General features: G+C 38.0%; 1 protein-coding gene across 1 annotated transcript; it reads left to right on the top strand.

Annotated features, from left to right (window-relative positions):
* The first annotated feature begins 2,482 nt into the window (after nt 1-2,482).
* On the top strand, nt 2,483-25,527 carry Serinc1 (serine incorporator 1). Its single transcript, XM_059272591.1, has 10 exons — nt 2,483-2,616; nt 11,728-11,889; nt 15,666-15,835; nt 16,763-16,842; nt 17,082-17,219; nt 17,780-17,949; nt 18,055-18,145; nt 22,005-22,149; nt 22,242-22,472; nt 24,131-25,527. Exons 1-10 carry the CDS (start codon nt 2,578-2,580, stop codon nt 24,264-24,266), a joined length of 1,362 nt encoding a protein of 453 aa, XP_059128574.1. The 5' UTR covers nt 2,483-2,577; the 3' UTR covers nt 24,267-25,527.
* Nucleotides 25,528-27,005: the final 1,478 nt, after the last annotated feature.

Here is a 27,005-nt window from a genome sequence, read left to right as displayed (position 1 = left end):
ACTTCCAAAATATGGGCAAAGCCTTATGATTAGAGTGGCCATGTAATTTATCATTCAAATTTGATAATGACCCTAAAATATTTATGGAAAAATAAAGAACTAAGATCAGCAAAAACATGTTTGAAGAAAAGAATACAGAAACTTCCTATTCCAAATATCACAACTTATTTCTAAATGACTATAATTAAAAGTACTTACAAGAGACACAAGAATAGGTAGTTCAATTCATAACAAAACATAAAATCTAGAAACAAACACCTGTATATATGGAAATATTAAATATTACAGTAGAGGTACTGCAAGTGAGAAAGGAAGCTATAGTAGTCTGTAAACTATAGTATGACAATTCATTATATGAAAAATTAAAATATAATTTTACTTAGGCATGTACCTAAGGTACATCAAGCTTACCACCACGTGATAAATATTCAAGAATTTCAAAAGTATACTGGTAAACCACTGGCACCTGGAATTCATCCAGTGAGAGATCTGTACAATGGAAATCAGTACATGCTACATACCAAGGCCCTTCCACCTTCTGGAGGTTACCAGCATATTACTGGTTGAACTTCTATCTTACATCATATATGGATGGGTTAAAAATCTAAGTGAACCAACCAAAATTCAAGACTTAGAAATTCAAGGAAATATACAAAGGAGAATCTCTTTTAAATCTCGGGATTTCAAAGAAGTTTTGAACAATAAGTCAAGTCATGTAACTCAAAGGACAAATTTGTTAACTCTGACACTTAAAAATAACTTTAAAGTTACATCACAGTAGTCACTGGAGTATAGTACTTTACAAATTAGAAAAATAAGCCCAGACCAAGGAATGACAATTTCTCACTCTATATTTTTCTAAAAGATTCGTATTCACAACTATAAAAGGCCATCCAAAAATCAATAAAAATAGGTAGGTAGTCCAACTGTAAATTTTTTCAAGACTTGAAAGAGAATCTTATCTAGAAGAGTATATATCAATGTTCAATAATCACAGAAAAGTTTTCAGCATTATCAGTGATCAAGGTAACATGAAGGGTTTCACTTTTTCCAAATTAAATGTGATAAACTCATATGTTAACCAATATCAGGGCAAACACAAACATCTGTGGAGAAAGAGTGGATTGAGAAACCTAATTTTAAGAGCAATTTGCAATGTGAAGGCAGCAAACTGAAACTGTCCCAGTATGGATTGCTGGCTGTCCCTAACATCTGCTCACATCTTCATTTCTCACAATAGAGAGGGGAATGAACACAATTTACAACGTTTTATTTCTTGAGGACAGAAAGCATTAATGGTCATGATATTTCTCACCTATTGATGCTTCTAAAATATTTCATATTTTGAAGATGTTTAGTTTTTGAGTAACACATAATCTCCTCTTTGATATGGCATACGTAAGTAACTAGTAGGCGTCTATATAAATCATTTTTTGTGTGGAGTTTTTTTCTTGAAAAAATATTCTTATGCCATCCCTCTCTTCTCTGTCACCTCTCCTCTCTCCTGGTCCCACATAATTGCAGATTCTCTAAAATATCTTCCCAGCAGTTGTACAGCACAAACTTGTGCATAGAAGTCATGATCTTTGTAATTAACATATCACCCTATTATTGGATACATGTGAGGAGTGTTCTCATGTAAATTAAGACATGACTGAGACCTATGCAATTTTTTTTGTCAATCTTATGAGACATTTTCTTTTTTTTTTAAATATTTATAGTATTGGCTACTTCAAACTAAAGTTCTTTCCGTGTGTCAAACTCTTCTTACAGAATATTTTCAAGGGCCAATTACAAAAAATAAGAACCAACACTCTCCTAGGACACATTTCAATCATGCATAGATCATCAAAATGAGGGTGCTAATCTTAGTCTGGAAAGCTGTCAATAAAACTACTGTACTATAATAAACGTCTTAACTGATTAAAACATTCTCCAGGCACAAACCATATAAAGTCTTACTAGGAAAAGAAGTTAAAATGTGCTTCGACAGTAAACAGAAGATCTGAGAGAAAGCATCATATTTGGGGATGGGGTGGGGATATGGATATGTATATACCAGCAAAACTGGCTCCACACAGTGGCTGCAGGCATTATCTGCATATGTAAACAGAAAATAAAAGGGGAACCACAAAACTAGATGAAAAGGGACGTTATGTGGAAATGAAATGGCTAAATCCCAAGAGGACCCAGATCTCTCAAAAAGCAGAAAGAGAACAGTGCTGAGCTCTGCTACCGTCCAGATTCAAGTAGATGGTAAGCAAGGGTCTTCCCCAACACAGTCTAATTTCCTTGGCTAAGCAGGCTCACTCGGCAAAGCCAGAAACCTATTTCCAGGAGAGTCTCCAGGACGCACTGCTGCAGAGACAGCCTGACCTCCCAGCGAGGAGGCGCACGCGTACTGCGAACGCGCGAGCCGCCGTCCCTCCGCCCTAGCCTGAGAGGAAGTGACGCAGGCCGAGGGGGCGGGTGCGTTCTGCGCCGGAAGTGCCTGCCAGACAGTAAATAAGCACAGAAAAGCAGGCGGGGAGCTGTCTCCATCTTGTCGGCAGACGCTGGGCCCGGGACGCGGAGGCGATGGGGAGCGTGCTGGGGCTGTGCTCCGTGGCGAGCTGGGTAAGGCGGCCTGGGGTTGGCGGCCGGTGCGGGCTGGGGCGGCCCGGCTTTTCCGTCCTTCCCCCGGTCTGGGCGGCTCCGCTTCGGGGCTGGAGCCCGGGGAGGAGGGGCGAGGCCGGGCGGACAGGGGAGCCGCCCGAGCTGCTAGCTCCCTTTGGGAGTTCGCTGCGGTGTCAGCCTCGGCCGTCGCTGTCCCAGCTCCTTCCTCCGGTGGGCACGTCGTCTCTTCCTGTCCCTTGGTGCCCGGGCGACCTCGCACTGCGGCACTGTCATTCCCGGAGGCCTCTTTTGTTCTGACGCGCAGCCTCCTCCGGGGGAGCGGGCCCGTTATTTGGAACAGGTTTGACAGCGGTGTCGGAGGTAGTCATCTCGTTTTTGGAATAAAATAATCTCTCTTAGTACCTTCTTCAGCTTTGGTGGCTTGAATCCTCCTCATACTTCCAAATGTCTGCTTCTAGAAAAGCTCTTCGGTTTCGTGGTACTCATTTTTTTTTTTTTTTTGACGTAAGACATGGGCGTGCAATCTGAAAGTCGATGCTTTGTAAGGGTATGCTGCGTTTCGTTAGACAGTACAACCATCTTTAGTATAATGGCAGGATTTCGTAACCCAGAGGGCACAGACAACCCCATTCCCCAATAGACAAAACATTGGCGAGGCAGTTTATAATAACGAGCTTCATTGCTTTGGGCGAGGTTTTATGGACTCAAACCTGTGATTTCTAAGTTTAACCCTAAACAATTTTCTGACTAACCAAATGGTTCCATTGCATGTACATTAACGAACGAACGTACTGGCCAATTTACATGCTTCCTCTCTTAAAATACGCATTGGTATAACGTGAATTATAAATGCTTAATTTTTATCAAGTACTGTGTGGAAGTTCTTGCTCCTGCAAGCTATTCTCTTGAATTTCTATTTGCAGTCGGATTTTAGAACTTGACCATAGAAATTAAGAGAGTCTAATGGGGTCTGTTGAACCACCTATACAGAAGGCAGAATTTAGTGCAATAAAAATTAATAAATAGGCCGGGCGGTGGTGGCGCACGCCTTTAATCCCAGCACTCGGGAGGCAGAGCCAGGCGGATCTCTGTGAGTTCGAGGCCAGCCTGGGCTACCAAGTGAAGTTCCAGGAAAGGCGCAAAGCTACACAGAGAAACCCTGTCTCGAAAAACCAAAAAAAAAAAAAAAAAAAAAAAAAAATTAATAAATAAGCCCGGGCGGTCGTGGTGCATGCCTTTAATCCCAGCACTCGGGGAGGCAGAGACAGGCGGATCTCTGTTGAGACTGAGGCTAGCGCCGGTCTATAAAGTGAGTTCCAGGACAGCCAGGGCTATATAGAGAAACCCTGTGTCAAAAAACAAAAACAACAACAACAAAACAAAACAAAAAAAACAAAAATTAGTAAATAAGGGCGTAGGAAGACATTCAGCTAGTGCTCGTTGCTTCTGCTAGATAATGGAGTTTGGTTCTCAGCACCCGCCTCCGGCTGTTGACAACTGCCTGTAACTCCAGCTCCAGGGAATCCGATTTCCTCTTCTGCTCTGACCTTGTCCCCCCCCCCCCCCCCCCAACATTCTACCACACAGACACACATGCATACATATAAGAATTATAAATAGAGCCGGGCGGTGGTGGTGGTGGTGGTGGTGCACGCCTTTAATCCCAGCCCTCCGGAGGCAGAGGCAGGTGGATCTCTGAGTTCGAGGCTGGCCTGGACTACAGAATGAGTTCCAAAGCTACACAGAGAAACCCTGTCTCGAAAAACCAAAAAAAAAAAAAAGAATTTAAATAGTTATTATGAAACTTTTCCTTTTTTGATATGTTGAGTTATTTGATGTGTAATTCTGGAATTAGTTGGTTGTGATGTGGGCATAAAGCAATTCTATTGAGATCATAGGGATGGAGGGATATGAATTCCCCATTTTATTATTTTCCAGTTCAGTTATAAGCACCTGTTTTTGATCTCAAGGTCTGTGTTTTATTTGTTTCCTTTTTTAAAGTTTTAAGCAATTTTTTGTATATGTGTATTTTAAGTCAATATGGCTTTGGAAAACACCATGGGATAAATTACGTTAGTATTTCTACAACTTAAATTGCTACTTTTGTCCACTAAAAGAATGCCTTTGATAAAACTGACACTGCCTTGCCATCATCTTTTATTAGCACACTGAAAAGGTAGTAACAATATGCAGGGTTAAATCTGACAGGATCTAAGTGGTCACGTTGTTCACCCTGATTCTGCTTCCTGATGAATGAGCTGAGGATTCATGGTGTATAATTTGAATCATCCCTTTTGTTCTGTATGCTTGTCTCTATTTTAATTATTGAATTTCAGTATATATCTGTAAGTAGAATTTGCCCTATGACACAGTATCTTTTTCACATTTCCAAGTTAATATGCTCATTTACTTGAAAGCTTTTGATAAAATAAAATTTTATTCAAATATTTCTATCATTGAAATCATTAAATCATTTAAAAGCTTGCTATTTGGCCGGGCGGTGGTGGCGCACGCCTTTAATCCCAGCACTCGGGAGGCAGAGCCAGGCGGATCTCTGTGAGTTCAAGGCCAGCCTGGTCTCCAAAGCGAGTTCCAGGAAAGGCGCAAAGCTACACAGAGAAACCCTGTCTCGAAAAACCACAAAAATAAAATAAAATAAAAGCTTGCTATTTGAACAATTTTTGCAGACTTAGTCAAATTTAGTAATTCTTCCCTTCTTGTTCATAAAAGAATTACAGAATATTGTTACTGAACTTAAAAAAAGTATGAAAGAAAAATTACAGGTAAGGATCTCTGGACCTATTATCCAATCATAGATCTACAAATATTATCAGCTACTAATTAACATACTTTTCTCTAAGCTGAGGTCATCATTGGTGTTTTGAATAAGATTGTTTTTTTATAATTAGACCTTGTAAACAATCACAATCAATTCTTTACCCAAATTAGTTAATGTAGTTAAATAATTAAGAAGAAGTAAGTAGGAATGACCAGACACTGATTTCCTGCCATTGTAGTTCAATGATCTTTTCTTTTTTTTTTTTTTCTTTTGGGGGTGTGTGTGTACAAATTATTCCTGGTTGCTATGGGACATAGAACAGTTTGGTGGGACTTGTCAGCTTTATAATGAAATGATCTAGTATTCCCATTTCCAGCAGAAAGCTCAGCTAAGGCTGTTGGTGCACTGGAGAAAACTTGCAGCTTCCTGTCTGCAAAGGACACCTATATTTGGGGAGCCAAGTGTGGTGAAGTGTCCATTCTGCATATAAAGCATGATTTTATGTAGTTAGTACCTTGCCAGCTCTACTTGGTGCTCATCTGTGTACCAGGGGCCTTGTTTTGTTCTCCTCAGTTCTGTCTTTCCCTCTTGAGTTTTACATCTTTTATTCCTGTCTCCCGTGTTGGCTAAGATCCTCAGTGTAAATGTAAACACCCATGCTTGCCTTGTTTTAGATGGCAGAAAAAAATGCGTTTGATTTAAATGTAGATGAGAATGATAGCTATTTTGTAAATTCCTTTTTTTAAGCCTAGGATATTCCAGCTCTATTCCAGCTCATAGGCTGAGGGTATTGAATTTCATCATGTAGCTTTTCTGCATATATTGAGATGACCAGGTTGAGGTTTTTCCTTAGTTTGTGAATTAAATTGGTTGAGCCATATTTTTGCCCCACACTAAAACTTAACTTGGTAACAATATTCTATTCCTTTTATATTTCTACTTGATGTGCTAAAATTTAGTTATTAATTTTTATGTTTATGTCCAGGATGATGTTAATTTATTGTTTTTCTTATAGCATCTTTAGATTAGTACTAATAATTCATGTCTATGTCTTCAGTAAGAATATATATTCAATATCTCTGATAGTTTGCATCTTTTAGATTTGGTTTCCTTCCTATTTTTGTTCCTAAAAAAGTCCATCTTTTGCTTTAACTTTTGAAAACTATTATCACTGACTAATAAAATTAAAGTTGTTTTTTTGTTTTGTTTTGTTTTTTCTCTCTTTCAGTACTGACTTTTGTATGGAACTGTTTCTTACCACCAATGTTATTTTGTCTTTTTTCCTCTATATAAATATGCTTTTGTTTATATTATTTTTTCCTGGTTTTAAGATTTTTCTGGTTATTACTATTTTTAAACAATCTGTTATGGTGTTACTTAGTATAATTTTTATCATGTTTATTTTGCTGAGGTTTTATTTAACTTGGATATGTGAATGTGTAGTTTTTATTGAATTGAGGGAAATTTGGTAATTATTTCTGCAGGAGTTCTCCCTTTTCTTCAGTCCTTCAGGGACTCTAATTTCACTCACATTAACCGCTTGAAGTTGTGTCATAATGTACCGATCCCCCTCTTGAAACATCTTTTTTATGTTGGGTCATTTCTGTTGCCATAGCTTCAGTCAGATTCATTAGTCTTTTCTGTTTATTGGTATTGAGCTGACATACCTTTTTTAAATCTCCAAATATTTAATAGGGTTCTTTTTAAATTATCTTCCATATCTCTCCTTTCCGTGCTTGAGTTTCCCTCGACTATCTTGAGTGTGTGAAGTGTCCTTAACAATCGTATTAAAAGTCCTCTATAAATGTTCCCCTTCCCAGATTAGTTTTTGATTACTTGGTCCTTGTGGATTTTATGTGCCTGCTCTTCTGCATGTCTTCCAGTTTACTATTAGATGTCAGGTATACATTTTACCTTGATGAAGGCTGGATTTACTTCTATGTTAAAAACTATTTTTGGGTTTTTTTCTTGGACATAGGTGAATTACTTAAGAGATTTTCTTTTTTGTTTAGTTTATCACAAATATTTTATTCCTCATTGTTTTACATGTAAGTGGGAAGAAGATTTAAAGAAACAGGACAAAGAAAAGGGGGAGGAAAACTGTGTAAATATAAATATCAGTGGACATAGGAGAAACCAGTTGGTTTTTTGTGTTTTGTTGTTGTTTGTTTCTTTGGCTTTTCTTTTCTTTCTTTCTTTTTTTTTTTTTTTTAATGCCGAATGCTGTTTATTGAAGGAGGGAGGAGGTCTTGAATACAGGCTTACAGCACAATGGGAGGAGCGTGGAGGGCAGAAGTTCACTACAGATGTTTTACAATCTTGCATCTAAGCTGTTAACGCCCATTATGTAGGATACAGGTGAAACCTGGGAGGGAATTAGCATAGGGAGGATGTCAAGGTCAAGGTCAGCAAGCAAGGCAACAGTTACCCAAAACGGGGGCCAGGGACCCTACAGGTCCCCCTTTTACTAAAAAATGAGCTTCTGACTTAGGTTGCATGGGATGTCAGCAGGTCACCTTATCTGTCATGGAGATGCCTGCCCAGGCCACACAGGCACACTGTCTTCGGTTGTCCCCAGGCATTACCTGTCTCTGAATACTCATTATCATACAGGCTCAATCATGTGTGAGCTGCAGAGTTAACTGCTGCCAAAGATCTCAAAGTGGCACTGGGCTTGCAATCTGTGTGTTTGACACAGAAAAGACCAACAGAAGTCCTAACCCACCCAGAGCCAGTAGGCTAAAGGCAACTGAGCCATTCCTTTCCTTAACGAGCCTTACTGCAAATTGGAGTCCTTGTAAGATGGTATCCCAAAGGCAAATGGAACTTGAGTTTATAAATTTATAGTTTTAAAAGCCAATCGAAATGTATATAACTATTGAATTAAATTTATCATGCCCAATAGAATGAAAGATTAATTAACTGTGGTAGCTACTTTTGCTGCCAGGGTCTCCACTGTGCTAGCTGTAGTAACCAATTATGAAATGGCAATCCCAGAAACAATAGCAGTTGTGGCCGCCTCTGCTATAACAGCAACAACAGCAGCAGCAATGTCAAATTCTCTTCTGGAGTGTGTGGGCATCCACTGGCATGGATACAACTCCAGGAACAGGAACCACCAAGGTCCATTTTTCTTGATCCCAGCACGACTTAATCAGGCAGCTCTGCAAAAGAACAACTAAGAACCATAAAGAAAAAACAGGCAGCTCACAAGGAGCAGAACTAATGGTCTTACAATGGCTACATTCAGGCTGATAAATTTTTTTTTTTTTTTTCGAGACAGGGTTTCTCTGTGTAGCTTTGTGCTTTTCCTGGAGCTCACTTGGTAGCCCAGGCTGGCCTCGAACTCACAGAGATCCACCTGGCTTTGCCTCCTAAGTGCTGGGATTAAAGGCGTGCACCTCCAACACCCTGGCTAGGCTGATAAATTTTAATGTATCTTCAAAGGGGGCTAAATGAATTTAAGGAGGCCAATAAATGTTGCACAGAGCCACTCCTGAAAAGTATGTATTATACCAGCTTGAAGAGGATTTTGAAAATGAAAAGGCTTAGCTGGCATGCAACTGTTAACAAATAGAGGTCAGTGACCTTCAGGGTTATCTTTAATCTCCAAGGTGTCTGGGTGACACGTTCTCAAACATACTTGAAAAAGCAGTTACCATACATTACCTTCTGGAGAATCCAACCGCATGGTTACAGTTCTTAGGCTTACATTAATGCTTGCCAAAGTTGGCCATATTGGGCTCTCAATCCCCATTGGCATCGGAAGGGGAGAGTTTATCACAAAGGCCCAATAGGTCTCTGCCATGTTGGGCTTCAGCAGTAGCCACAGGGTGCACTCAGCACTCAGGAATCCAAAGAGGAACCTCATTGTCCTGAGGAAAGACATAAACAGAACCGCAGGCCCACACCAATACCAGATCGGGTCTCCTCCAAGTGCCAGTAGAAAGAACCTTCCATCGCTCCAGAGGGTGATTTGCAATAGGAGCCCTCCAGTGCTTATCTGCAGCGGATACTCCAGCAGAATCTACCGATAAAAAATTTAAAATATATAAACAAGGGAAAGAATAGAATGTGGCGAGGAATGAAGAGTCCCTAGTTCCCCCTTTTTACTTTAGCAAAATATGTTTGTTTGGGTTTTTTTTTTAATAGTTTAAATTTTTCTTTTTTCTTTTTCTTTTTTTAAATTAATTAATTTTTCTATTATCAGCTTGATATAGTATAAATTCTTATCTTAATAGTGAAATGCTTCATTGAGGTTTGCTCAGTAATTGAGTAAAACCAAAACTTATTTTAAGCCATAGTCATCCTAGGGTCCCCCATGCTATATATATATATATATATAGCTTCCATGGTTCTGTGGGTTGTAGTCTGATTGTTCTTTACTTTATATCTAGAATCCACTTATGAGTGAGTACATACCATGTTTGTCCTTCTGGGTTTGGATTACCTCACTCAGGATGATTTTTTCTAGTTCCATCCATTTGCCTGCAAATTTCATGCTGTCATTGTTTTTCTCTGCTGAGTAGTACTCCATTGTGTATATGTACCACATTTTCTTAATCCATTCTTCAGTTGACGGGCATCTAGGTTGTTACTTAAGAGATTTTTTATGTCTTTGATGCTTGCTTTTTTTGATAAATAAATAAAATGAGTACAGCCTATTTAGTGCTAAGAAATTCCAGTAGTAGTTAGTGTTTCTCTACCCAACACCCACAGCCTCCTTGAGTAATTTGTTCAGGTGAATGTGACTGTGCCCAGAAGATAGAGCTAGCTTGCTTGCCTCATTGCTTCCACTGTGGAATCCTGCCCTAGGGGTGCTAGCTGCTTTCACTTCCCTGAATTCCTAGCTCTGTCTCAGCAGGTGGACTGTTGTGCTGAGCCATTCTCCCAGTTAGAAAGATGGGCAGATTCTATGGTTTACATCATCTCCTTTCCAAAATTACTACCTTGTATTTCTTCTTTCCAGTTTTATTAGTTCATAATGTGTTTGAAATACTTAATTTTTTTCCCATTGCTAAAGCAAAGGTAAGTCTGATCACTGTTACTTCATCTCAGCTTGCATTTAGATAATTATCTCAAGTACTATTCCCCATTCATAATTTCATTCTCAGCTGCATCTTTTTGTTCCTGGATAGCACGCTGGTTAGTTCTTTTGTTTCTTCCCATTCTTTCCTTCAGTAGCCCTGTGATCTGCTATTTTCTCATTTCATTGCTGAGCTAGTGTGCGCTCTCTCTCTCTCTCTCTCTCTCTCTCTCTCTCTCTCTCTCTCTCTCTCGTTTCTATAGCTCAAATAAAGTATACTGGCAGTATATTTCCTTCTCATTCAGTTATTTTTATTTAAAATGTCTTATTTTTTATCTTGTAGTCATAGAATTCTTTATTTTTAATTTATCAAGTGAATGCTTGCATAATCACTGTGCCATCTATTTCTGTTCCTGAAGCATAATGTAAAACATCTTTGTGTACATCTTAACAGTTATATTGGCTATAGCAATGTGTTCACTACAACACAATTTGCCTGGAATGTCTGATTCCTTTCCCCAGGAATACCCTGGTTCATCCAACCTGAAGTCTGACTGACAAGAGTTCAGTCCAGGTTATGGCCAGTCCTTGTGAGAATACTTAAACTTTGTCTTTTTGAGATATTTCTTGTTAATGCCTATACACGTTAAGCTCTCCTGGTCAAGAGCCTTTTCATTTCCTAGTTTAGCATAGAGTTCATTAGAGAAAGTTAGCTAGTTAGCTAGTTGTTAACCAGTTGTTCACTTAGCATTTTTTTTAAAGCCTGTTCTTAATAGTTTTATAGCTATAAACAGAAGGGGTGAAAAGGAAAAAATAAGAACACCGATTTACTTTGGTGTTGTGGATATTTCCCTACCCCACTCTGTTGCCTCCATCTTCTTGGGTTGAGAATTCCCAGAATTTTAGGGCTGTGTGTGGTATATTTCCCTACCCTGCTCTGTTGCCTCCATCTTCTTGGGTTGAGAATTCCCAGAATTTTAGGGCTGTACTCTTATCTGGGAGGCAGGGGCTGGAGGTGAGCTTAGTAGCTGTGCTGTTTATGAATTTCCATTTCTTAGCTAAATCTTGGTTGCTCTTGGTTATCTCCCTTGTTTTACTTGGTGTGCAGGACAAGGGCTGTTTATTGTTAGTCCTTGCTCCATCTTTACCTCTAGGTTTTAGAACATTAGATAATGTATGTGAATCAGATATTTTAATCTTTTTTTTTTTTTTAGTGAATGTCACTGTTTATCCCCTTTTTGAACAAATAGAATGTACATTTTTGTTGAACCATGTGAACTGTACTGACCTTTACTGTTTTTCCCAGATACCATGCCTGTGTGGCAGCGCCCCATGCTTGCTGTGCCGCTGCTGCCCCAGTGGAAACAACTCAACCGTGACTAGATTGATCTATGCACTTTTCTTGCTTGTTGGAGTGTGTGTAGCATGTGTAATGTTAATACCAGGGATGGAAGAACAACTGAATAAGGTCAGTCTTTCGTTTTACTCTGGATGAACTGAAATTGTAGCATATACATTAATAACTTTGGGTACTGAAAAGAAAGTAATATAAAAATACATTAATATGTAATCCTAGTTTTAGTAGGTCATATTCTCTTAGGGAAGACAATATGAAGTAGCTTGTTCAGTTCTGTGATGGCAGCACAGAAAACGTTCTTTGGCTGTTTCTGTGGTTGTTTGCTTCCCACCAGAACTAGATGGTAGATTCCATTACTGCAGACACCACATGCTGTGGTCTCAGGACATAAAGAAATCAGGCTGGAAGTGGTCTGGATGCCTCCCTCCTGCCAAGTAGCCTTCATCATACCAGAAAGTGCTATGCAGGCTGTTGGGAAGAATTATCATCAGCAGTCTTACTCAGTTGTTGATTCTGCATACAACAGTAGCAGCCAGCCAGGCAAGATGTCCACTGGTACAGTAGTGGCAAGCCTGTTAGAGATGGCCAGTTACTTTGTGATTAATTTGAGGCCCACTGCACTGGACGGAATTACATCTGGTATTGTAAATTCTTCTACTGGAAGCCTTGTTGAAAGCCTGTGACTAGAGAGTGTTGGGCCTAGTGGGGATTCTGCAGCTACTGTTTTACTAAATAAACTACCCATCAGATTTCCTTCTAAGTAACTGTTCTTCAAACCTATAGATCAGTGGTATTGTCAGCTTTGGTCAGAGAAGCATACCTTCAGAGGCCCATAAACTGGTTTGAGTGTTGAAAATAACTTGAAGATTGTATGTTCAGCCATAATTAGATTATCTGTGTCACTGCTTCCAAGGCTCAGTGAACATTGCTTAAGTAGGGAGCCAGAGGAAAATGAAGAGTAGTGTCAAATCCCAACTTTCAGGCATAACACAAATTCTACTTGCAAACTTACAGCATCTGGATGTGCACAGAATGTGCACAAGATTGAAGCCTCTAACATCCAGTGATGGAGATGGGAGGGAGGTGCTCACAAGATTCTGCCTCTTCTTGGAATTTACTTGCAGTTAGTAGTTACTGGAGGAAAAGATAATTTCTTCAGTGGTGTAGCCAGTGTTAAGATGTTCATGGTGCTGTAAAGAAACCTATAGTGCTTCCAGAAGCAACTCTAATGAAATCATTAGGTCAAAGAACAAAACAAAAGATCTAAAGTAGAAAAGGGCAGATAGGAAGACGACAGGGATCAGCAGGAGGGGAGTGAGACAAGAATGGCATGGGGTGAATATGATCAGGTATATAATATGTGTGTGAAAATGTCATGTTGAAAGACATTCTGTGTAACTAATATATATGTCAATAAGAAAGTAAAGAAACTGTACTTTGGTAATGTCGTTATAATTGGAAAGTGGACTGTGTGTGTGTGTGTTTTCTTTTTGTTCCTGAAAAGGGGACATTTTAAAAATAAGTAAAATGTAAGTGCAGCGCCTGAAAATGAGGAAGCAATAATGACTAGGAAAGGTTTTGAGTCATTTTGTCTGAAGATTATAAAGACAGAAGTCAAGCACTTAAATAAATATAGAGGCTCTATGATAGGATCCGTGAGGGAACAGGCCTCAAATAGATGTGATTGATGTTGGAGTGACTGAGTCTGGCATTCCAATATTGGTAGTGCTAGAATTTCATCAGTCAGGTTCTAGTTCTTGGAGACCAGGGGCAAAGTACTGCTCTTAACCCAGAAACAGAGGCTGGAGAGGCGGTCCAGTGCTTGCTGCTCTTCCAGAGGACCAGAATTTGCTTCCTAACATCCATTGTTGGGTGGCTCATGGCTGCCTGAATTCCAGCTCCCAGAGGTCTGATGGTCCTCTTCTGGTCTCCATGGGTACCAGTAGTCATGTGCACAGATGCACACGCAGACACAATCAAAAAAGAAATCTTAAAAAAAAATGAAAATACAGTCATTTTCATTTTTTTTCTTCAGTGAGTTGGCTGATGGGAACAGAAGGGAATATAGTCTGTAACATGTTGACTTGAAGCTGTCATATACTTGTGTGTATGTAGTTTAGGCTGCTAAAATACTACAAAAAGGTGGTTTAACAGAAATTCCTTTCTTACGTGTTTGGATGTGGGCGATTTGAAATGAGGGAGCCAAGAAGGTTTGGTTCCAGTGAGGATCTTTTGTTTGCAGTTGACTGTTGCGTATTTTCATGTCATAAGGAGAGAAGTAGCAGGCTATGTCATGCCTTTTCATATAAAGGCACAAATCTTTTAAGGAAGGATGAACTTGATGACCTCATTATTGTCCCCTTCCTAATCTTGTTCTATTAAGGATCAGAGTTACAAGATAGGAATATCAGGGCCAGTTAGATGGCTTGGTGGCTGTGGCAAAATGTACTTGCTACCAAGCTCAATGAACTGAGTTCCATCCCAGGAACCCACATGATGGAAAGAGAAAACCCACTAATTCCCTTGAGTTCCATCTAATCTCCAAAAGTGTACTATGGCATATGCATATACCTAATTAATTTTAAACAGATGAATTTTGGGCAGATGATATAGAGGCCCAACACTGTTCACCTATGAGGAATTAGAAAACATTAGTTCAGATCAGAGTGAGTATATGTTTTGAGAACTGGAAATAGAAATCCTGGCAGCAATGCTGTAGAAAGCCATTCAGGGTTAGCGCTGCTAGAACCTCATCAACAGCTCTTCAGGGAGTTGACAAAGAGGAAGCACAGCACTGGAGGAAGCGGAGAGAAAAACCACAAATGTACAGGATTTAGACAGACTTGTCGGAAAGACTGTCAGTGCACCAAGGGTTAAAGAAGGTCAGGACTTCAACAGCCGTTGGATATGACGGTAAAAAACTAGTAGCTAAAATTTAATATCCTTGGAGTACTGGGACTAGGGTGGGAGGAATAGTTTATTCTTATAATATATGTAGTTTTCAATAATACTGACACTTAACTCACAGAAGCTCCTTTTTTTGCATCCTGATTTCACTGCCATATGTGTCTGTGAGTGTGTGTTGGTGGCGATCAAGGCCAAGGCCTCCCCTGTGTTGCATGGGAACGGCTCTATTACTGCACCTCTCCACTCTACCCAGTTACCTTTCTGAAATGGTCACTGCTGTTTCTCAGGATTATGAATTAAAATATGAAGTATTGTCAGTTCAAGTTAAGTCAATCTACCTATGATCAGAAATAGCACTGAAAGGTCTTATACTCAAAATGGATTTAAATAGCATTGGCCCTAAAAAGCCATTTTAAAAAAATGCTCTACAGTCTTAGAAATGACTGTTTTATGTAATTCTTTAAGCTTTTGTTCATTTCTTCCCACTTATCTTACATATGTAATTCAGTACTTCACAATAGAATGCAAGTCTCATAAAACTTAGAATTATGGTATGCTATAAACGTTCATTTTTGTTTTTATGTAACATTCAGATACATATTTAAAGATTTAAAATCTTCAGCAAAAAAAAATAATCATCCAGCCTAGGTATGGCCATTGTTAGTTTTCCAGCTTAGATATGGCCATTGTTAGTTTATTGTCTATTATTTGCTCATTTGGAAGTTTTAACTTTTTTTTTTTTTTTTTTTTTTTTTATTGGTAAGTCAAAGTCTCACTATGTAGCCCCAGCTGGCCTGCTTCTGCCTCCTGCTGTGCTGGGATTAAATGCTTGTGCCACCATGCCTGGCCCTACTCCCATTAAAATGCAGCAGGGTTATTTTGATTATATTTATTTGTATGGCTTGTAAAGCAGATTACAGTTTACATGGAACTTTTAGTTCATGAAAAATATTGATCATAAGCCCATTTTGTTTTCCTAGATTCCTGGGTTCTGTGAGAATGAGAAAGGCGTTGTTCCCTGTAGTATTCTAGTTGGCTACAAAGCTGTGTATCGCTTGTGCTTTGGCTTGGCCATGTTCTACCTTCTCCTCTCTTTACTAATGATCAAAGTGAAAAGCAGCAGTGATCCTAGAGCCGCGATCCACAACGGGTAAGCCTTGAATTATTCGAGAGAAAAGTCTAGAGAGCCTTTTTCTTCCTGGCAATTTTGAATTTACCCAAAGAAATTTTAAAGCAGAGTCATCTTGACCATAAAAAGTTTTAAAAACTCTGGTTGATTTTCCTAGAGAAAGCCTTGCTTTGGATAATAAATAATGGTAGTGAGTCATTTATTGGCATCACCTCTGATTATGTATCTTATTTTCAAAGGAGGATGTGTATATGTGATTAAAGGAAGAGGTGTTGATGCCCCTTCTTTGAGCTTCTGGTGAACCTGTCCTATTACATAGAACTCTAAATTTCCTAGATCTACAAGGCAGCCAAATCGAAAGAAACTTTATTCCTCAACAAGCATTGATTTTTCTAGGTGATTGTTTTCACAACCTAGAAAAAAAGTGCTAATTTAGTCAGTCTCCTTTAATATTGAATATCTCATCTGGTAGTTTATTTGAATGTTTGAATTGTATCTATTTCTTCCTACAAACTCATTTTTCTTAGTATGTTTTATTGCTTATTTGTCAACATGCTATGCCAAAGATGGAATAAAAATGTAATATCGCATTAATAAAAAGTGTTCTATAACAGGCTTTTACCATTTTAGTTATTGGCTGTTTTGAATATAGGCACTTGTCATAATTTATTAAATTTATTAAAGCAATTCATTTGTGAAATAAAATTGTACTTTATATATTCAGTCCTTTGGAATGAAGCCTATATTCTCAAATGAATTGGTGATACATCTTTCTTAAGATCAGCCTTACAATAGCCTGTGGAATGGTTTTTTGTTGTTGTTGTTTTCAGTATATGCTTACAATTAGTAGGTAAAGTTTAACTGTTCTTTAAGTGGTTCCGAGAAGATTTACTGTTTGAGTTATTTGTTGGGGGCTTATTATTAAGGATACATTTCTTTCTGTCTTAGATTCTGGTTCTTCAAATTTGCTACAGCAGTCGCAATTATTGTTGGAGCTTTCTTCATTCCGGAAGGCACTTTTACAACCGGTGAGGATTTAAAAAAAAATTCTGTGATAATATTTTTGTTTGTTTGTTATACAGGATGTCGTAGTAACTGCTACCTGGAGTTGTCATTCTCTTACTGTTTGGGTTTTTCTTTTATGCCAGTTGCAAAATCAATTTCCATACAAGTTTGTTTTCCCTTTTTGTATCAAGATTATTAAGAAAAATAATAAAAAACTAAAGCAGTCATTCCTTCACTTAAAATACATTATTTTTCCTTTCAGTGTGGTTTTATGTAGGCATGGCAGGTGCCTTTTGTTTCATCCTCATACAACTAGTCTTGCTTATTGATTTTGCCCATTCTTGGAATGAATCATGGGTTGAAAAAATGGAAGAAGGGAACTCAAGGTGTTGGTATGCAGGTAAGCTTTTATTTCATAGAGGATCCTCAGTGTGGTGAACATTGATGAGGACAGAAGAGTTTGCAGGGAAATCCCTTAGGATTTTTGTGTTCTAATTTCCTATGAAGAGTGACTGTATCAGCAACTTATTGAACATTAGTAAGTAATTTACTAATTTACTTCCTAACTAACACTGTATCTGGGGACTAGTAAGGAAACCAAAAGATCCGTGAATAGCTGGAATGATGTACAGAGTCTATTGCTTAAAGCATATATTTTTGCAGACAACTTTCCCAGTACATTAAAAGTAAAATGTTAAAGGGAAGACTCCTAGAAATAACATAGAATTGTGTTAATTCAGCAGAAGCAATAAACAAAGAAAACAAAAACTTGGGACCACCTTATAAAAGTATAAAGGCTGCCTAACACCTAAGGGGATTTCTGTAGTAGTATGATTCTAAGAAGAAGCTTGAGTTAATTGGTTAGTTACATAAAATCTAAGATTTGTTTAAAAACAAGTACCAGGCTGAATTTCTAATACTTTTATAAAATCTAATAATTCCATTGTCTTTCTTTCACAGCCCTGTTATCAGCTACAGCTCTGAATTATTTGCTGTCTTTAGTTGCCATCATCTTATTCTTTGTCTACTACACTCACCCAGCCAGTTGTTCAGAAAATAAGGCATTCATCAGTGTCAACATGCTCCTCTGCATTGGTGCTTCTGTAATGTCTATACTGCCCAAGATCCAAGTATGTACTTCCTAGCACTCATTTTTATGAAGCCTTTAACTTTCTAAATTTTCATACATCAGAATGTCAGACATTTATTTGTATTACTTAATATTTTATTTGTAGGAATCACAACCAAGATCTGGCTTGTTACAGTCTTCAGTAATTACAGTCTACACAATGTATTTGACATGGTCTGCTATGACCAACGAACCAGGTATGTTTTATTTATAACGAGTTTTGCAGTGTTGACTTTTTTATTCAGAACTGTTCATTTTAAGGGAGGAAGTTACCTAATTAGGCTGGTAGAGGAATAAAGCATGTAAATAATAGTATTACTTCATCTTTAAGGTATTACTGTTTTCCTTTTCATTTAGTTTCTTCTTTCACTAACAAAATGATATGGTTCTAAGAAATCCTATGAAAACATATATACTTATTTTTTACAGTGTTTAAGATAGTTGTATATTGAAAATACTTTATTTCTTCCTAGATAGTTGTATATAGGAAGAAATAAAGTATTTTCAATTTTTATGTTTTGTTTGAGACAGAGTTTCACTTTGCAGTCCAGGTCAACCATGACCTCTTGGCATTCCTCATGCCTCAGCCTCAAATTCTGAATATGAACCATTCCTAGCTTTAAGTGTTTTCTCAGTTGTAAATTTAATTATAACTTTTCCACATTTTTTATAACTATCTTGTAGTAGATAACTGGCTTTGTAATGAATCTCTGTACTCATCACACTGAATTCCATGGGAAATAAAATTATGTATGTCCTGAAAGGACAAAGAAATTACTGTTTTTAGAAAAGAATTTTTTTACCTGTAAAATATTTATATAAAATATTTTCTCTGACTCTAATCATACTGTTTACAAACTCATTAAATACTTTCCAGTTGTTACAGAGACAGAGATCTTAGTGTATAGAGAATCCTCTTCCCTCCTCCAAAATAAGTAGTTTTAAAATATCACTAATGATTTGCTCGAAAAGTTAGCCTTAGGTAGTTTTCATTAATAAAGTGGAGACTGAAGATTTGGATTTGTTGGAATCAAAAGTGAATATATATATTGGGCACTTAAGTGTATGCTTATCCTTTTAAAATGCCAAAGAAATTGGTAGGAAAGGCATTGTATTTCTTTTCTTTTTTTTCTTTTTTACAAGATGGATTTTATCTCCTTGAGTTTTTTGAGGGTAATAGACACGGTAGACTCAGTAATAGATAAGTCCAATGCTTTAAGGCTGTAGCTGTTTAGTTGGAAGCAACAATGCTAAGGGCACAGTTTTACTGAGGGGTTGTATTTCTTCACAGCATCCTTCCTCTCTAGCTTATAAGAGTAAATGCAGTGAAGTTCATTGAAACAAAAATCTCTTTGTCCACTGTCTGTGGGAAGAATAAGAGTTGTGCGTTATGAGTGATGCCAAGAGTAATTCCTGATTTAGCCTTTGTTCTGTTGAAAAAATAAGCACAACAACAGACCTATGGTATCAAGACTAACTCCTGCAACCCACTGAGGTGTCCAGTGTATCTCCTTAAGGTCACTGTAGGATTCTTTTTATTTTTTTCTTTTATTATAAATAGATTTCTTTCCTCATACAATATATCCTTATTATAGTTCCCCTCCCTCTACTCCTCCCAGTTCCTCCCCACCTCCCCTCCTTTCTGGATTCACTCTTTCTGTCTCTCATTAGAAAAGAACAGGGTTCTAAAAGATAACAACCAAACATGACAAAATATCTAAGATGAAGCAAAAGCTATCATACCAAAGTTGGACACAGCAACCCAACAGAAGAGTCCCAAGAAAGGACACAAGAGTCAGAGACCCAGTCCTTATCAGGGTCAGAAGTCCCATAAAAATACTAAGCTAGTAGTTATAATACATATGTAGAGGACCTGGTACAGAACCCCTGTAGGCCCTGTGCTTGCTCCTTCAGTCTGAGCTAATATGTGCCTTGATTGATTCAGAGGGCCTTGTTGTCGTCCATGTTCTCTGGCTCCTACAATCTTTCCACCTCTGCTTTTGCAGGACTCCCTGAGCTCTGAGGGGAGGGATTTGATAGCGACCTTCCATTTAGACTCTCCATATGTCTGGAGAGGGATTGAATTTTCTTTTTAAGACCAGTAGTGTTTGGTTTTACCCTAAAGTCTCTGGACTATCTAATCTGTGGGTTTTGGTCAACCAAGCACTGTTGGATATGAGTTCCTTCTCATGGAGTGGGCCTTAAGTCAAATCAGACTGGTTGGCTACTCTCACAAGTTTTGTGCTATCATTGCCCTAGCATATTTTGCAAGCAGAACACATTGTAGGTCAAAGGTTTTATGGCTGGGTAGCCTGCAGAGTACTTTCCTACACCAGAGACTAGAACATAGGGGTCCGTATTTAATAAGTTGTGTGAGTGTTGTCCTCAGCAATGGGGTCCTGATATCAGTTTGCAGAGAGCAACCCTTTTGTCTTAGCAACAACAGCCTGGGTTGTTTGGGGATTTCCATGGGACCCATTTGGCCAACAACTCAATTGAATGTAACCCAGTCCCACCACTGGAAGCCTCACATGGCTACAAGAGATGAGAATTTTAATGACTGCTTTTATTTCCTTAGGGATTTAAAGTTTATTTAAATTGTTTATCTGATCTTGCATTTAATTTTGGTAAGTGGTACCTATGGAGAAAATTAGTTTTTTAGATTATCCAATTTGGTAGAATACAGGTTTTTAGTATGTCCTTATAATTAATCTAGATTTCATCAGTATCTCTTGTTATGTCCCCCTTTTCATTTCTGATTTTGCTAATTTGGATATTCTCTCTTGTCTTTTAGCTAGAGGGTTTGTCTATCTTGATGATTTTCTCAAAGAACCAACTCTGTCTCATTGATTCTTTTATTGTTCTCTTTGTGTCCTCTTTCCTTTCAGACCTCGGTTTGATCACTTCTTGCTGTGTACTCTTGGGTGTGCCTACTTACTTTGTCTCTAGAGCTTTCAGGTGTGCTGTTAAGTTGCTATGCTAGTGTGAGATCTCCCCAATTTTTCATACAGGCACGCAGTGCTATGGACTTTCCTCTTGGCACCGCTTTCACTGTGTCCCCATAAGCTTGGGTATGCTGTGTTTTATTTTCATTATTAGAGTCTTTAACTTATTTCTGTCTTGACCCAGTTTTCATTCAGTAGAGAGTTGTTCAGTTTCCTTGAGTTTGTAAGCTTTCTGTTGTTTCTGTCGTGGATAGCCATCTTTAATCCATGGTGATATGAGAGGCTGCAGGGAGTTACTGTAATTTTCATACATCTGTTGAGACTTGCTTTGTGTCCAACTATGTGGTCAGTTTTGGAAAAAGTTTCATGAGGTGCAGAGAAGGTATATGCTTTTGTATTCTGTAAAAATCTGTAGCCAGGTGATGCAGGCCTTTAATCTCAGAACTCGGGAGGCAGAGGCAGGCAGATCTCTGTGAGTTCAAGGCCAGTCTAGTCAACAGAGCAAGAACCAAGCACCAAAACTACACAGAGAAACCCTGTCTCAAAAAAATGAATGAATGAATGAATTAAATTAAATTAAATTAAAAAAAAAAAAACCCACAAAAACATGTTAGGTTCATTTGGTTTGTAATGTTTGTTAGCTCCAGTTTTCTCTGTTTAGTTTTTGTCTGGATAATCTGTCCGTCAGTGAGAGTGGGGTATTGAAGTCTCCCACTATTAGTGTGTGAGGGTCAGTATGTGATTTAAGCTGTAGTAGTGCTGCTTTTACAAACTTGGGTGTTTTGGGCATAGCTGTTCCAAATTGAAGTGTCATCTTGATGAATTTTTCCTTGATAGTAAGTATGTAGTGTCCTTCCCTATTAGTTTTGGTTTGTAGTCTATTTTGTTAGATATTAAATGGCTACACCAGTTTGCATATTTCTAAATGTATTAACTTTAGGTAGGTTGTCTAAATTGTATCCATTTGTTGATCAAGATATCTTGGCTCTCATAAGGTTGGAAATAAAGTAATTTAAGTTTTCTAAAATAAAATTAGGCAGGAAAAACCCCTTAATGACCTATTTTTTTTATACTGCTCTAACATCTAATTTGACTTCAATGTACTTTATAGAAACAAACTGCAACCCAAGTCTTCTAAGCATCATTGGCTTCAATAGCACAAGACCTCTCCCGAAGGACGGGCAGTCTGTGCAGTGGTGGCATCCCCAAGGGATCATAGGACTGGTTCTCTTCCTACTGTGTGTGTTTTACTCAAGGTAAGAAAGGCTATACAATCTTTTACAGAGAGTATATTTATATAAATTAAGGAATTACTTATTTTTAAAAGTCGTTTTTCTTTTTCATGCAGCATCCGTACCTCCAACAATAGTCAGGTTAATAAGCTGACTCTAACAAGTGATGAGTCAACACTAATAGAAGATGGGAATGCCAGAAGTGATGGATCTCTAGAAGATGGTGATGATGTCCACCGAGCTGTAGATAATGAAAGGGATGGCGTCACTTACAGTTACTCCTTCTTTCACTTCATGCTTTTCCTGGCTTCGCTTTATATCATGATGACCCTTACCAACTGGTACAGGTACTCACATCTCACGTTAACTTTGGGTAATTTTGGTGGGTTTTTCATGACTCTGTTGTAAAATATGTGACAGTAAGTACTTGAGTGCATGTGTACCTGGTGTGTGAAGGCCAGAGATGGAACACCAAATAGACTAGCTAGCTAGCCAGAAAACTCTGGTGATTACCCTATTTCCACCCTTCCCCTAGTGGAATGACGAGTGAGTGCCACCATACCTAGCTTTTTAAAAATGTGGTTCTGGGATCAGACTTCAGTTCTTATGTTTGCAAAGCAAGCCATTTCTCAAGCTTCAAAGTACTTTTTAATCCTCTGATGTAGTTCAGTATTTGGTTAAAATGAATTCTGAGAGTGAGAAATACAGATTTTACTTCCTTAACAGTTACACAAATGTGGTTGTCCAAATCTTGAAGTTTAAATGAAAAACTTTATATAACCATGTTTTAACAGAAATTCATGTTAATAGTTGATTTAATATACTGTTCAGTTATTTTTAATACTGTAAATTTATTCCTAACACAATATAGTAATAGTATACAGTTTTAAAAACAGTGGTTCTTTTAAAACTCTATCATTAAGCTGGGCTGGTGAGATAGATGACTGCTTAAGAGCACTGGCTGCTTTTCCAGAGGACCCAGATTCAATATTCAGCACCCATCTGGTACAATTTTTGTAACTCCAGTTCCAGGGGATCTGATACCCTTGTATAGACATGGGCACCGCATGCTGAGACATACATAGAGGCAAAACAATCATACACATAAAACATCAGATATAAGTTTCAGGTATAAGATATCTGAAAATTTTTGAATGTGAATACATTGTGTGATTCTATTTTTAGTATTATTCTCTTAACCGTGTTTTTTATCCTTCAAAATTCAGACTTTCCTGAAAAAAGTAACCATTTGTAGTTTGTTTTTAAACTGACTTTGTCTAAAATGATTACCAAAAGATTCTACACAAGATTGACATTGACCTATATAGTTGGACAAGTGTGTTTTCAGTAATTTTTAATGCATATCTGTAAATAGTGTATAAAATACTTATACCAGCAAAAGATGGAGAAAAATATTATTCTTCCCTGATGTTTTTGAGGCTAGTATTTATATTTTTATGATAAAAAAGTACATTTTAATCAAAATATTAAACTATATCTTATTAAGCCAAGATGTAAGTAGCTCTCCGTAATTCATAACTTTTACTATCAGGTAATACCAAATGTTAAAAAATTAGTTTTAAAAATGTAAAGTTTATATTTCTGCTTGTATACAAAAATCAGCTAATTTCAGGACATATTTCCTATCTGTCAAATCTGAGAGAGGAAGCAGTGTTAGCTGAGAAGGGAGGCCCATGAACCTTCAGTCTTGTACATAATAGTCACATATTATTTACTCAGGTCTCATCTGCTCCTATTTAATAACATGTAGAATTACATACCGTGCTTTAGAACTATGCAAAAGATTGCCTCAGTTCTGCGCTGTGCTCAAAGGAAGTCTTCCTGATGCGTCAGTATGGAAGGCATGGCAGCAGGATGAGCTACTGCACATTGGTATCCCAAAACCATACAAAGGAAGCTTGAGTGAAGGGGCCTAGTAATTTGATGGCTTAGTAACACAGTCCATTCACCAAAGTAGTCACTTCTGCATTTCCTCGAATTTTAGGTATGAGCCTTCTCGTGAGATGAAGAGTCAGTGGACAGCAGTCTGGGTGAAAATCTCTTCCAGCTGGATTGGCATCGTGCTGTATGTTTGGACACTGGTGGCACCACTTGTTCTTACAAATCGTGATTTTGACTGAATCGGACCTCTGGCATGAAAGTCCTACTTTGGTAATTGTTTATTTGACATTAACAGTATTCCCAATTTTTGTAAAGTTTTATGTGTTGTTGTATAACTTACTGTTTTTCTCTTGCATGAATTAGATTTACTCTGCCATTTTATCCATGTTCTTGCTAAGTGTATTGATGATACGGATTGCAAAGAGAGAATTTTGAATAAGGTGGCAAATTAGGAAAGATGAACACTGATAGGCATATCATCTGCTCTGTACATATGAAATTAAAAGTAAAAAAAATTCTTGACAGTTGGTCTCAAATTGTGTTAGACCTTATGCTATTTTAGAAACATTACTGTATGGCTGCCTTTTGAAATACTTGGTGTGTTGCCTTACAGGACTGCAAAGCAGATAAAGCAAATAGTTGTTCTAAAATTATGTAAATAAGTCACAAGCTTGTTGTCTGCAAAATGCAAGTCACTTTAGGTTTGTCAGGATTTTCTCTTACTAGGTACAGAATGGTCATGTTCATTGGAAAACAGTACAGGATGTGGAGGAAGACTAAGGAACAGACAAGAGCCTTCACGCAAAGTCTCTGGTAGTGGGTTTTAAAGTGAATAAATACTCTTAGATCATGAGATCTAAGATCTTAGCTTTCTCTGTAAGACAGGGTGGCCTTCACCAACAAAATGAACTTTGTTCTTTACAAACATGCAGTTATGGATTTCAGAGATGTTAGCATTTACACAAAGTTTTGAAATGAAAATCATGTGTTAGGAAAATTTTGAAACTAAACATTTGCAAATCAAAACTGGGATTCCTCTGACAGGATGTGAAGTATTAGGCTCTGGGTTAGGGACCTGGGATCCCGTCCAGCTCTTACTTTAAAAATGAAGCAGAAGCACAGACTCAACTAGCTCAAACAGCTAGTTAGTGGCAAAGTTGAGAAGTTCTAAGTTTACCAAAACTAGCCAACATTGACATAAAAATTTTTATATCCAAAATACAGTAATTCATTTCATAAATCATTAATGGTAATTTGTGATATGTATTGCCACTGTTCTGCATGCTTTTTATCCAAACATGAAGGCCAAGTGTATAAGGAACTTGTAGAATAGACTACTTACATTATATTATACTACACATTTAAACATGCTTAAAATGTATTTACTGCCATGTAACTGATAAAACAGTCAATTTGAAAATCAGTATGCCATTTAATTTAGATAAAAATGTTTATGTGTAAATTAGTTATCTAGTAAAGCTTAGTTTACATTTGCTTCTTTTTTTTTTTTTTTTTTTTTTGGTTTTTCGAGACAGGGTTTCTCTATGTAGCTTTGTGCCTTTCCTGGGACTCACTTGGTAGCCCAGGCTGGCCTCGAACTCACAGAGATCCGTCTGGCTCTGCCTCCCGAGTGCTGGGATTAAAGGCGTGCGCCACCACCGCCCGGCTTACATTTGCTTCTTAAAAATATTTATTCTGCACATGGAATATAACAATTCCTCTTAATTTCCCAAACTTACTCTGTGTTAATATTGTGTTTCACAATTTTGAATGCCTGTGTTCTGTCTCTTAAATAAATGAATTCGGAGAAACTGTGTGGTGGTGGTTCCTTAGCATTAAAACCTCAGGTGTATTTAACTAAAGATTTCTTTTTCCCTGTGTGAAAAGAACGGGGCTCTAGAGAGCAAATACCCACCTTCTACTCTGACAAATTATTTTGAAAGTAATTTTACCCCTTTTGTGTCTGTTGAATCCTGAAGTTGGTTCTCAAAAGTAAAGTGGTATTCTTACCCCTAAAGAACCTTTGGTAGATGAGCCAATTCAGTCTAGAGAATGGATTTTAGTTCTGAAAACTGAAAATGCACACCTCTTGTGTCCTCCACCAGCCATGGTTTTAAAAGTTGTGGCGTGTCCAACAATATAACTGGTCTCAGAGTTTCTTTCTGTTGCTGTGAAAAAACACCATGACCATAAGCAAACTGGGGAAGAACCAATACAGAGGCCACAGGGGAGTCCTGCTTACTTACTGGCTTGCTCCCTATGATTTGGTCTGTCTGCCTACTTTTATATCATTCCAGGATGGGCTGGGCCCTCCTACATCAATGATGGTTTAAGAAAATGGCCAGCAGGCTTGCCTTCTGGCCAGTAGAGTTGGGACATTTTATCATTTGAGGTTTTCTATTCCCAAATGATTCTAGCCTGTTTGTTGTTGATATAAACACTAACTAGTACACAACTGTACTGATAAAACATCCCTATCCATGAACTACTACATTAACTTCCTATCACTATAATGGAATATGTGAGAGAACTTAGGAGTTTGTCAAGGTATCATGCCAGTGAGAATCCATGGCAGAGCAAGATTCTGGACTCCTCACCCCTCAAAAGGGGCCATGATTACATCATCTTCAAGAATATGCCTACAAGGCCCCACCTTCTGTAGTTTCCATCACTCCTTCTTAGTACCCTGGGAACCACACCATAAACATGGGAATATTTGACATCAATTATAGCAGCTGCCAGACTTTGGTATACTTTGTAAATTCTTTATTCAGTTAGAGTATTTAGGCAGGTAATTGTGTATGAGAGAGAGACAGAGACAAGACAGACTGGAGGCCAGTGGATGGCACTGGATTCTCTGGATCTAGTTACAAGTGGTTGGGAACTGCCTGACTGGTGAGAACTGAACTCTGGTCTCTCTAGCCACTACAGCAGTTCTAATAGCCAAAACTAGAGAATAGATGTCTTTCATTGTGCAA

This window comes from Peromyscus eremicus, chromosome 8b (assembly GCF_949786415.1).
Source record: "Peromyscus eremicus chromosome 8b, PerEre_H2_v1, whole genome shotgun sequence".
NCBI classification, from domain to species: Eukaryota; Metazoa; Chordata; class Mammalia; order Rodentia; family Cricetidae; genus Peromyscus; species Peromyscus eremicus.
Note: the sequence above shows the minus strand (reverse complement) of the source record. Positions and strands in the feature narration are given on the sequence as shown.

What these genes read in the sequence shown, in the direction of transcription:
- Serinc1 (XM_059272591.1), top strand. Translation starts at nt 2,578, where the DNA reads ATGGGGAGCGTGCTGGGGCTGTGCTCCGTGGCGAGCTGG. An exon ending in CTCAAGGTGTTGGTATGCAG is followed by an intron (nt 17,220 to 17,779) that starts GTAAGCTTTTAT and finishes TTTCTTTCACAG; the next exon opens with CCCTGTTATCAGCTACAGCT. An exon ending in TGCTATGACCAACGAACCAG is followed by an intron (nt 18,146 to 22,004) that starts GTATGTTTTATT and finishes TGTACTTTATAG; the next exon opens with AAACAAACTGCAACCCAAGT.